We start from the raw sequence: 13,059 nt of genomic DNA, 5'->3' as shown, positions 1-13,059 counted from the left end.
CCCTCTTATTTTACAGATCCAGCACCCACCCCTCTCCATTGGTTGTTGGTCCTGATAATAATCAGTTGTCAAAAGCAAGGGTTACAGCCTGTAATAAGGGGTATTAACCCCAGTGGAAACAGCTATCATCATGGTTTGATGGTTTTAGACAGTGCATGTGCATGTTGACAATGGGAGAATAGCAAAGAAGAAGACGCAACAGGAAACCTCTTCTCTCGAATAGAACTGTGACTCACACCACATCGGTACAAAGGATTTGGAGGATTTGTGAGGCCTTGAACTGTTATTAGAAGTTTTTGAATGTGACCACGATATTTAACTGTTGATTTCTTCTGCTTAAGGAGTGCCTGATGCAGTATCCTCTTAGATATTTGCTATAACACCACAGGAATTGCAGTATGTAGTCAAATTGGAGGTTTAGGTATAGGTTATGAGAACAACCTTTTGTACACTTAGGGTGTCTTAATCCATTCAAATCCTACATAAATATCAAATGTTTGCTTCTCTAAGATGAACTCTCTCAGCTGTTGTTGCTCTTTCTGGCTTTTATATTTTCTCTCTCTTCTCTCTCCCCCCAGCATCAACACTCCCCTATTCATTAATGATTTCATCTTCAAAAACTCCTCTTCTTTCAGGTAAGAGGCATCTGCACCACTACTCTGCCTGCCCCCCTCTTTACCAACACACATCTCAGCGCACACACCCACACAGACAGGCACTCATATATCTGAATGGTGCCTAATTGTGCATCACTGAGGCATGTAATCCCAATCACCTCATCGTTACAAGCTGGAAATCACAAAATCTAAAATCATGCAGGGCTTTGACTAGTATAGCCAACACTATGCTAGTTGTTATTTTTGCCTGAAACGAAACGGATTTTCCAATATCGCCCACCATTTCCTACACAACACAAACAAGCAAACGGTTGTTCATTCAGTAAATTGAAACATTCATTTCTCGCCAGGGTCCTTGGTTTTAGATTTGTTTATTTTACTCCGAGCTGAGAGATGTGGCAGCGAGCTTCTTTAAACGCCAGAAAGACCATCAATAATGCACACGCAGCTTGTTATAGTTCAAACTCACTCTGCTTCGATGGCTCACCAACCTAAAAACCCGGCATCAAAGAGACCAGAGAGATGTGTCTGTGTCGGTGCGTGTGTGGGCGCGCGTGTGTGTGTGTGTGTGTGTGTGTGTGTGTGTGTGTGTGTGTGTGTGTGAGAGAGAAAGAGAGAATGACAGAGAGAGAAAGAGGGTTGAAAGGCATTGAAAGATTTGACTTTACACACCTTTCCTAATGGGAAATGGAGTGACTGTTTATTCTCACTGAACAAGCTCTGTGTGGAGATTTATATGGCGCAGGAGGATTTATTCTCCTGAAGAACTTTTTTGAAAAGGACAATAATAATAATAATAAGAAGAAGAAGAAGAATACCAATAAAATAATAAGTAATGAGCAATTTTAGGACAGGGACACGTGTGGATGTGATGTAACTATTTGAATCTTTAACATCCAGTACTTTGTAAAGAATGCAGAAGAGAAAGCAAAGAGGCTTTCAAAGCTCAGCCAGTGGTTACAATGGACACAGCCTGGCTCGATATGAAAGTGGCTTATGTCTGAGAAGATTTTACAGCAAACAATGTGCTACACCATAAATGCCTCATTATGCATATAAATTATATCCACAAAATCAGACCAGGTGCCAGATTTCAAGATTTTAAGGGCATTTGCTTGAAAAATGTGTTTGTCTCCTTAAGTGGTTTTCCAAAAATAAGAACTTATGGCTCACACACCTTTTCTTTTCCATGTAAAAATCCAGCGTGCATGAGTTAATGTGAAGTGCTGCACATCTTCAGACCACCTTTGTATGGCACAGGTTTAAAACGTTTACAGTGAGAAGTGTTTTAACCCGCCCCAACAGAAATCCATCAAATAATAAAAAAAGAAAAAAAGCTTACTGTAGATTGGATAAACAACTTTCTTCATAAGTGAACTAGACCATGCAGACTAGTAGCTTCTGTCCCCACCCAAAACCTGCAGCTCATTTGCGTTAAACCAGCGTATTGGACAAGTTAATGTAATCATTACAGATCACCCTTTCACTGAACAATGCTAACAAAATCTCAAAGAAAGGGTACGGCGGTGTCACAACTTTTCTACCACGAACTTTCCGTCGATTGCGCACTTCGCTCCCTGCGGACGCCTCAACTCACCTGCAGGACACGGTGATTTCTACTTTGGTGGCTGGGATGTTGCCGGTGATCGGGTCGAAGTCGTACACCGATGACATGTCGTCTAGTTTGTCCATAACGTCTCCCTCTATCATCTCCATCGCCAGAGCTCGGGGTGGCTCGGGTGTGATCCGGGAGCCGCACACCCTGGCCCTGACGGAGCGCGTCGAGTCTCCGGTGACTCCAGAAACCAGATCAGAGACCGGACGGCCTCCGGTCCGAGCGGGTGAGGCAGCCACTTCACAAATGTTGAAGCAGGAGAGATGGGAGGGGGAGCACTAAGTGAGTGGACACCCGCGGAAAAAGCACTTGGCGCACTTGGTTAACTGTCCATGCAGCGTAAGTAAAATCTTTTAAAAAAAAATGTAAATGCGTGGACAGTATCTGAGATTACTGTTGCGCCCTGACCGACTGGCTGCACATCACATGGAGAGGAGAGGTGGACTCCTCTCTGCGCTTTGTCTTCAGTCTGTGTGCACAGCAGAGCGCGTAAAGAGAAAAGGAAAGATTACACTCGAACACACCCATCCTCCTCCCACACGGAATTACACTCAAGGGCTCGCAACCCTACACATGCCCCGGTGCTGCTGCTGTCGCCCTGCAGCAGCCTCTGTGCTGCTCCCTTGGTGTTTGAGCGAGTGAGTGTCATGGTAATTTAATTACGTCCATATGCTTTTTAATATTAAAGACTTGAGGTTTGGTGGAAAGATTAAGCGTAAAATCCGTCAAAACCATGAAATAAAGATCAGCTCGTCATAATAGACAGTTGTAAGACCCTGCTCTTGAAGAGCATATGGCGCTGAACTGTGGTTGCAGTGCTGGTGGTCTGGATCCCCCAATGGCTCGCAGGTTAAATCGGAGGTGTCCATAGATGGTGAAAGGAATATGTCGCTTTGGTTTACTTCTTTTAATCTTAACTTTTTAATGTAGATTAATGGATTATTTGTAGGCCTATCCCCTCCACGAAAAAGTATTCATATTTAGCAGTGAGATTTATGAGAGAGTAAATGCTCCCAGCCAATGACAAGGGCTTTCAAGAAGCACCACAGCAATGGACAGCTCCCAGAACAAACCATTCAGCTCAAGAATAGGGAAACAACAGCAGTTAAGTATCCAGAAACATATTTGACATGTAATACTCACTGAGTTGCCTGTAACTGTACATTTAACCAAATATGTGCAATCCAAATTAATTTTCGACTTAAAGTTCAATTTTGAAATAGGTCAAAACTGCTATTTTTTAACTATTTTTCCTTCCCATTGTGTGTTGTTTTCTGTAGTTAAAGGAGGCATGCGCAAGACATTTAAAGCTTTAGAATGTAACTTTTTTATATTAATGAGCGTCCACTACATTCCAGCAATTGCCAAATGAGTTGCTAGAAAGCTAATTAAGACTATCTGCTCAGTTCTTAAGTCGTTTATATACCCTTGTGCCTGGGCTTATTAAGAATAATATAAAAAATATAATCCGAAAATCTGGTGGTGTGACTTTTATAGATTTCAGTCATTCAGAATTTAGCCTAGCGTTTCTAAGTTTCTACATTAAATTTAGTAGTTGGCTTCACATTGACAGTGAGTACATCTCATTATCTGCTGATCTCTTGCAAAAAATCAGTCAACTACAGCTCAACTGTGGGAATGTAGAGAGAGGTCGTGGTTCCAAGTTCAGTAGGCACCAAGTTTTAGTTTACAGACAAAATTCTACCAAATCATCGCAAGGTGTAAATTACACTTTCACAACTTATTGAAAATAACCAAAAGTGGCAAAGCCTCCGATGAACTGACTTGCCAGCCCAGAGCATTTACTTTCATCACAAGCCGCCGATTTTCAACTGTCTCATGCTAGTTGTTCCAGTACAATGTTTAAAACCATGATGTGTTTTTTGGTGCACAATGCTTATATCCAGACTTTAAGAACATGAAAGATAAAAAATACAGAGGTAAAACAATAAAACACCTTATCCTAGTAATCAAAAATTTTATTCTGCGAGTGTATTCTAAAGCCATCGGCTATATATTCGAAAGCAATCACCAAACAAGCATACTTTTGATTAAATCCTAAACACAAAATACTGTGAAATAGTAAGAAAGTAAGAGTGATTACTTTTAGGGTTTCAGACAATGTACTGTATGTGTAATTTGACTGTAAACTAGATCACATCACACACCACTGTCGGTTGCTTATGTTTTCTTAATTGTATTTTTTTTATTTCTCTTTTTCTTTTGTTTTCAGTAAGCTCTACTTTAATTCAGTAGGCTTTGTCTTTAAGCTCCACCCTTATTATTTATCTATCTATTACATAGAATTCCTCGTAGGGAAGACAGAAATTACGCACTATAGCTTTCGGAAATGCAGTTGGCAATTAAAATGTGTTCATACTGACTGATTTACAATCAATATTAATTACGATGAAGGAATTACATCGAGATTTAAAGGCCACCATCCATCATTAGCCTGTTGTATGTAGCTAAGACCTGTAAATCACATTGTAAAGAAATTATGACTGGTGAAACTGCCTGCCAAAAAAAGGGATAGACTTGTCATTTCTGGATAACTACAGTTCCTAAATGCAGTGTGTGTGTGTGTGTGTGTGTGTGTGTGTGTGTGTGTGTGTGTGTGTGTGCGTGTGTGTATGTGTGTGTGTGTGTGTATGTGTGCCTATATCTGTTTATCACACTTGTTCTGATTCTGTCTTTTTAAGCATAAACAAAGGACTTACATGCATATTCGAAATGCACGAAAAAACTATTGTCATAAATAACCAGATGTTTTCCACAGATTGCTTGTTGCATGAGGAAACATCACTTTTGACCAACTAAGAAAACTACAGTATGGTTGACATTTTTGGGTCAATATTGAAACATATGGAAACAAATGGTTCTGCCTACCAAGTAGCTCCTGTTCGAAGGATTTGAAGGCTGTGTAATGTTTCCAAGAACTCGAAAAGTTACACAGCATTAAAATCCTTCTAATGGCGTGTGCAAATTTAATTGCTTCAATGATATTTTTTTGATCCAGCACCCATCCTATTGGGATTTGCATGTCTTTTTTATAGTTTTAATATGGAAACATGGACATCTGGTATCATTGTACCTTTACTGTCTCTCTCTATCTTCCCTCTACTTACTCTCGCATGCACACACACACACACACACACACACATACACACACAAACACACGCACAGCTATATTTTCTTTCATAAAATGGGTGCAGAAGGACACAACTCTTTACTACATAGAGCACCTAGCATCTGGATTCTGGAAATCAATTTATACCGACACAAGACGCTTCTGCCACAGCCCTTCAGCTCAGGATCAGGATCACACACACACACACACACACACACACACACACACACACACACACACACACACACACACACACACACACACACACATATATACACACACACATACATTCACACAGAATCCTTCATTCAGAGATAGGCAACAATGTGCACATATAAAGACGTCACTGAACGAACCAGTACATAAAGAGGCATACACGTCTACATACACACCCATTTTTCTACCAGGACGATGATGATGATATGTTTTCAGGGTACGCTGTTAAGTGTGGGTGAGCACATTAATGCAGATGTTCCAAGGAGTGGGTTGGCAAAAGCAGGGTCAGAATTCATTTTTTTTTAAAGAAGAACCAACAGTTACAGCAAATAGAATTCATAAAAACAGTATCTATTTAATCCCGTTATCTGATTTGATCTTACAAAAAGCAAAGAGAACTGATGTTGAGATCAAGTTATATTTTTCCTGGATATCGATTAGAATCTTTTTAATTGTTGTAATATTGCAGACCTGTCATCTGTACAGACCTTTATTTTTACATTTGTTGTGCATGACCAGTCATAGTCATCAATCACAGCAACATTTAACCTCGTAGGTATTTAAATCAATACTGTTCTTTCCATCACAGTTAATGTAACGTTAGTTTTGAGCACTCCTTCAATAGGAACCCCTCTGTAACAAACAACACTCTAATCAACAGTTTGCAATTCTAAATAATTAACATAACAAGCATATGTTTTTTTTTTTCAGAACTGTCAGCAGACCAAACTATATTTGTCTGTAGCAGTAATGGTAAGAACAAATAACAAAACCATTGGAAAGCAGTTGCTGCTGCCAGTTCCTTAGAAACAAAACACTGCTTCATGCCTATTTCTGAATGTCTTAAGGAGCCAGCTTGTTGGGTGATCAATAGCCAATACCGTGTGCCTGGTGCATAGTGGAGGATTTTCATATGTTAACTCAGTGGTTCCCATATTGATGGGCGAAGCGCCTAGAGGGGGCCCAGCAATGCGAAATATAGGTGAATAATGCATGGTTCTGCTGCACTGCTAGCAAATCATGGATAGGTTTGTGAAAGGACTACTAAGTCAAGGTACTGTAAAGCAGACGATAAAGCTACACAACTACCAAAACAAAGACAATAAAATATGTTGAGGTGACCACAGTTTAATCTTTAATTGAAAATGTTTTTATTCTCAAAAGGGGTGCTGTGCAGAAAAAGTTAACTGATTTAAAAAATGTGGAAGACCACAGTTATAATGACAGATTTAACAGTTATCTTACAAAAATAATAATAAGGATTCACTTACCAGACAATTCAGTCAAGACCCAGGACCACATACTTGGCATTCTCCTGAACAATTTTAGAGTGGCGACAGAGACTTGTGATCTCACAGAAACTTGTGTCATCAAACATGTATTCTGAACAAAACAACAGGTAGGCACCTATTGTCATCAGATGGTTGCACTTGTGTGTGCTATGTTTTTCACTGGGGAAAAAATGGATGACGTTAACAAGCACTCACACTGTGTCTTTTATTCCTCCAAAGTTCTTTCTTTTCTACCATCCACCTGGTTGGAAGCCATGTTTCTGTTAAATGCAACATCCAGTAGGTGACGTTTGCTGGCTCCGAGCCAGTCAATACCCGTAAGATCATACCTTTAAATCCCTCACACTACAGTATAGTTTGGGTCGATAATCTGTTCAGACCAGCCTCGAATCGGATACACCCCCGCAATTTTTGGAAGGGGCAAATCAGACCCAAACTCTGCAAATTATACACTACTATAAAGTGTGGGGCCAGCAATACAAAAGCCTGGATACCTCCTTTAAATGCTATTGTCATCCAATTGCAATGGACCAGGAGGTGGTCAATTCTCTGTGCTGCTGGTCACATTAATAACACCATAGGGAACTCAAATGTCCCTTTTCCTCCTTCTCTGTCCTGTTCTCTCGGCTTCCTGCAGTTTCCTTAGAACTAATTACTGTGTTTATCCTTACTTGCGTCATGGTGTCCAAAATATCGCCTTTCTGGAAGTAATTATGCAAAAATAGACAAATGCCCCGTCAAGCAATAAAGCTCCTTAAAATAAATGTGCTTCTTCCCTACACACCCTGGAAAATAAAGACATTTGTTTAATTCATTAAACATTTCTCAGTTTTTTTAAACACTTTTTCTAAAGCAAACACACCTAAATACACTAATTAATATGTGTTGGATGTCCATGGCCAAATCCTAAATGTAGGGAATATGTCTGCAAATACCAGTTAAACACATAATCTGTTGGTATTTTCAGCCAGACTCTGATGCACACTTTTAAAAAACAGTCATCTTTTATTTTAAATTTGACACCAGCTAACTAGAGTATGTCTTTGTCAAACCTTTTATTGTGGTTGCCGGAGGACGAAATTAAAAGAATCCGTGGTAGTGCAGTTTTGTCTTGATAGAGAGTATGGTTTCTGCTGTGTAGGAAATTGTGTTTTATTTCATTTCTTGAAGAAAATTCTCCCACAGCAGCTGTGTTTTGTTAAGAATATTTCTTATTCTCATGTGACTGGCTAAATGACGATGACATTAATTTCATGCTGAGGTATTCAAGGACAATGACAAATACTTCCGCAAATACTTCTTCTAAACAACAGCAAACTTCCAATTTTGGTGTCATTACTAAGGCTTTTCTCCTCGATGAAAATGGAGAAAGATATTTCATAAAATACTTTTGCAATACATAGATTAAGGTCCCATTGCAAAAAGTGTTCATTTGCTCTAAAATGAGGGATGTTTATGCATTGACTGCTCTCCATCAGAGAGTAACATGCTCAAAACAGCACTGGGAACCGGCTTTTGAAAGTAGAAATGCTTTAAGTTGTAATTACTACACCCATTTAGTGTATCTGAAGCAAACTCCAACAAACTGAGTATTTTTTGATTGAGTCTTATGACTAAGGCTTTGTCCTTCTCTCTGCCAGCTTTAGAAGCATGTAGGTACCTCACTTGTACCCTGTGGAGTAGGGTTTTGATAAATCCCAGTTCAAAGGGCCACATGTTCCCTCCCAGAGTGCAATCCTGGTATATGGCCTAGTGGTTAAATCCAGAATCAAACCCCTCCTGAGGAGGCAAACATCACAGTGAAGGCTTTTATGAATTATTTCGACAAACAATGCGACACAGGGACCCATGGAATAACAAACACGCACACATACAAAGGGTATTTATGGAAGGCCACAGCAGCCTAGGTGGCTGATTGACTTGACTAATGGTCCAGCACTCCCTCAGGCTGCAGCAGCTGGGATTAGCTGGATGTTGGAATACAGCTACAAAACAATAATAAAAATAGCCACACTTTTTCTTGCAGGTCTACAGTCGATACAAATGGGCTCAAACTAATTTGGAACTCCTTGACTCAATACTTACTCCTGCCCTTGATCAAATAAGTAGCTACACATCCAAACGTTTTAATGTGCAGTAGCTTCTCTGCTGTCGTCCAGGAACCCTGCCTGGGCTCTGTACTCTTCTGTGATTTTACTAATGGAGTAATACAGTATGTTGAGTGGTTTTGCTAATAAGTGTATATTGTGGTGTGAGTTTAAATTCTGAAAATGAAGTGAACATGATAGACTGAGCAACAAATAACTCCCTACCTATCGGGACCTTTTAAGAAATCAAGAAAAAGCAATCTGTTCTCTGGTTTCTTAATGTCACCCCATTGGACACTCTTTCTCTCTGTAACTCTGGTACAGCTACGCAGTGCCTTCATTCAATTTGTATTTCCTCTAACAGCCCCTTTATGACTGTGATTATGTTACTGTTTATTTTCATTCAGCAAAGAAATAGTTACAGCAGGTAGCTGGCTGTAATACAGTGGGTAAAACGTTTTTGGATTTTTGGAAAATGGCTGCAATAAAACAAAGAGTGGAAAAATCGAAACGGGTCTGAATACTTTCCCGTACCCACTGTGTATTCATTCATTCTAAGAGGCAGCCTATAGGGGGAATTTTTAGCAGAGCCTGGCTAGCAGTTAACCTCTGTTAACAGTCTTTATGCTAAGCTAAGCCAACCATCTCCTGGCTCCATAGCGTCACATTTGGTGTACAGACATGAGTGATTGTCGATCTTCTGGATTTGTTGGAATCTTCTCATCTAACTACAAAAAAAACAGGCATTAATGGATGGTTCCATAAATCACTGTTCTGCTCAATGTACATCTGCAAACTAGAAGAAAGGCATATGTGAATGTAAAGTTCCCGTTTTTACAACAGAATACATTTATGACATGTTATTCAGTGCATACATGAACACTTTGACGTACAAGAACAGTTTTATTAAGGAATACTGTCTGTGGCTTTAATACAATTCACATGAAAGCTTAGTATAACTGTTTTTGTTAGTAATTAAAAAGTAATGAAAATCATTTTAAAGAGTGCTTCATGTCTTAGACGGTAACAACTGCCAAGTGTTCTGATAAGGAGCACAAGAGGTGGATAATGTTTGACAGGACTTTTGTAATGACGGATCAAAGGTCCAAGTGTGTTTTCCTGTCAGATCCACCTTCATACTTCAGACAGATTTCTGTCGTTGGGGTATGTAAATCTGATCCAGGTGAGTGTGTCTCTTAAAATGCTTTTGCTCAATACTTGGAATTTGCTACTACTTTCCAACACATGTTCAATTGTTAAACCCAAAGGCATTCTACTTTGTGGGAGCATCCTGTCTTCAGCATCATGGTGGAATTGGCTTTCTACCCGGGGGTGGCACTGATGTATTTTTTTGGAGTGATGAAAGCCACACAGGACGATCGTGTGGAGCTGGATGACCGTGCGTCAATGAATGTGTTCTGTCTGTTCGTGTTGGCACAGCCGCTGTGTCTGGTACTGGGAGGATACACTGGCATGGCTACATACCTCCTCACAGCTCTAGTCTCCTACAACTTCCTGCCTTGGAGGAAGACAAAACAGCCTGCGAAAGGAAAAGAATCAAAAAAGAAGACAAAGTGAGAACAAGAAACGGTCACTGTGTGAAGATGGCAAGACAGTAGATTCAAACTGGTTGCAAAAGAAAAAAATATTTAAAGACCAGTTAAAGAATAGGCATTCAATGTGAAAATCTTCTCATATGAATAAATGAAGGTGTTGCTCAACCATGCAGTAATTATTTAGCCTGTTTCCACAAGGCTGCCACGGCTAGATTCAAAAACACATTTCTTTTGAAAAGGGAATAATTTGTAGCCAACCTGGTGGCTCCTTCCATTTCAGCTAACAAACAATTTGTGTGTGCATCAGAAATACATTTGAGAAACTTCATTTTTTGGATGTGGATTTTCTTTTTTACATTTATGTACAACGATAAATATTTTTGTGTGCATTGAAAATATTTTGTGGGGAGTCAATATATACTGTAAATTACAAAATAATTTGTGACTCCATCTCAATGGACACGAATATGACTGACCATTAAATGAATGAAATCAAACACATTGTACACATTCATGAGCATTTCCTGCAAATTCACCCACAAAGATACAATTATTACTCACACTTAGGGGAAAAAAGTTGAGTTTTTTTTTTATTATCCACCCAATTTTCATGAATGACTGTGTCCCTCTGATGTGCTGGTAGTGTGGAGAGTGTGATTGTGGGCTGTGTAAAACTGGGCTCAAAGAACAACTGTATGGGAATAGAATGTGCTATTAAATCGATAGCCCCAAGCTTTGTTCAGTGGTTGCGCAGATGTTCTCTGTGTGCATCTGATAAACGGCTGGACTTTTTACTGAAGATGCTCATGACTTCCCTCAGCATTAAAATCCTCTTTGAGTTCATGTATAAAGTCATATTCTAAGCTCCCACAGTGTCTCACCCTCATTGTTCTTACTATAAGCATGAATTTATGTAGCGTAAATAATGTATCCTATTCGATCAAGCATTTGCTACAAAGTTGGCATTTCCATTGTTTTTAGCTTTAAAATCCTCTTTCAAAGTTATACCAGTCCACGAGAATAGGTTTTTTGTATCTCTTATACAAGCAGTATATGTGCAGTATGTTCTCAGTTCACCTTGCTTATTGTCATGTCAGTGGTGCTGCCTCTTGCATCCTCAATTATTCAAAAATATCATAGTCTTCCCCTCCTGAATTTTTACTGCTCATGTATTGCTTTTTTTTGAGAGCATTCTTGTTTTTTCCCAGCCAGTCCTCCAGCTGAATTACTTCCCCTTGTTGTTGTTGTTGTTCATTCATCTCAGACGTCCAACTTTGTTTCCATGATGCTGCTAATTATCTGTCTACTAAATGTGTTTGTCTGTTTCATCCCTTTGTATACCCTGATCTCATTACCATTTCAGACAAGAGCTCTTTTTACCAATACACTGAAAAAAGCATTTTACATCCATAAAGATATGAGTTTATATTGTTACTGGATAATATATTGCATTTTCTATTTATGACCACTTCATCACGTTATTTCAAGTAATTTGGGGAAATGATTTTTGCAACAGGCAAACATTAAATTTTGGACTTAAGTGACAACTTAAGTGATTTATTTTCTATTTTCTGTTTGGGGAGGGTTCATAAGCACTGTTTATTCACTTGAGCACTTAATTATAACAGAAGGTAATTGTTTTTCTATCTACTCTACTACATGCACGGACGGATGTACGATGCATTAGCTTCCAAGAGAAGTGTTACGCAAGCTGTAACTGATAAAAAAAACATTGGACTCATAAGGTTAACAATTAATGGTGGCAATATTAATTGTGAAGAGATGTGATGGCTACTTTTTGACAGCAGAAACAACCTGTATACCAAATAAATAATAAAATATTACATTACAATAATATATTACATTTATTTGGAGTCAGGTTTGTGTCTTTCTGATAAATTCAAGTCCATTACTCGTTGATATTTTAGCTCTGTTTTTCTCTCCCACCAACCTCTGAGAGAAATATCTGGTTCTTTAGCTGTTAAATTATACACTGAGTTCACCAGCTAGATGCCAGCTTTGTCTACAGTGTGTTGTTTGGTATGTAGCACACAGTGGGTTCATTAGAATGTTTTTGATGAAAATAACTGCCTCTGGAAACAGCAGTGATGAGAGTGAACCAAAACAGTAAAGTTGTAGGCCACATAGCAAAAACAAAAGGCGCTGAGTCTCTCCCAATGTTGAGGGGAACTGCAAGTTTGAAACTTAAAGCAATGTCCTTTCAGATACACACTTCCATCTGACTGCTGTAAGACCACAGCCGTGTGAGTGATTCTGTCAGGCTCAACACAGTGATGCAATAATAAACAATATCAGTATGTAACATGCTCACAATGAAAATGTTAACGTTTGAGCAGGTATGTTTACCATGTTGACCACCACCTAGTCCTCCGCAGCACTGTTGAGATAGGTCTGGCAATGCGAGACTAACCACCACCTTGTGTTAGCATGCTTAACTGCTCCTCAGATCTCTGCAGGTTAAATCCAAACAGCTAGCTAAACTATCAGTCCAATCTGAGTTTTCTGTAGCATGACTAAAACAACCA

The 13,059-nt window shown here is 39.3% G+C and overlaps 1 protein-coding gene and 1 long non-coding RNA gene across 3 annotated transcripts in view; one reads left to right on the top strand and one right to left on the bottom strand.

The window, feature by feature from the left end:
- Positions 1–2,917, bottom strand: part of cpne5b (copine Vb) — a 111,269-nt gene extending 108,352 nt beyond the window's left edge. The window contains exon 1 of one of the 2 annotated variants that reach the window (XM_034869387.1): positions 2,215–2,917. In XM_034869387.1, the coding sequence (XP_034725278.1) occupies positions 2,215–2,333 (119 nt within the window). In that variant the 5' untranslated portion in view covers positions 2,334–2,917. The remainder of the gene's footprint in view (positions 1–2,214) is intronic. The other variant, XM_034869388.1, reaches the window with a different exon arrangement.
- Positions 2,918–9,921: 7,004 nt separating this feature from the next.
- LOC117943680 lies at positions 9,922–11,085 on the top strand. The gene is made up of 2 exons (XR_004656409.1): positions 9,922–10,140; positions 10,226–11,085. It is a non-coding gene; the product is annotated as an uncharacterized LOC117943680 (long non-coding RNA).
- Positions 11,086–13,059: the final 1,974 nt, after the last annotated feature.

Source organism: Etheostoma cragini, chromosome 4, assembly GCF_013103735.1.
Source record: "Etheostoma cragini isolate CJK2018 chromosome 4, CSU_Ecrag_1.0, whole genome shotgun sequence".
Classification (NCBI taxonomy): Eukaryota; Metazoa; Chordata; class Actinopteri; order Perciformes; family Percidae; genus Etheostoma; species Etheostoma cragini.
This window is presented reverse-complemented; position numbering and strand designations above follow the sequence as displayed.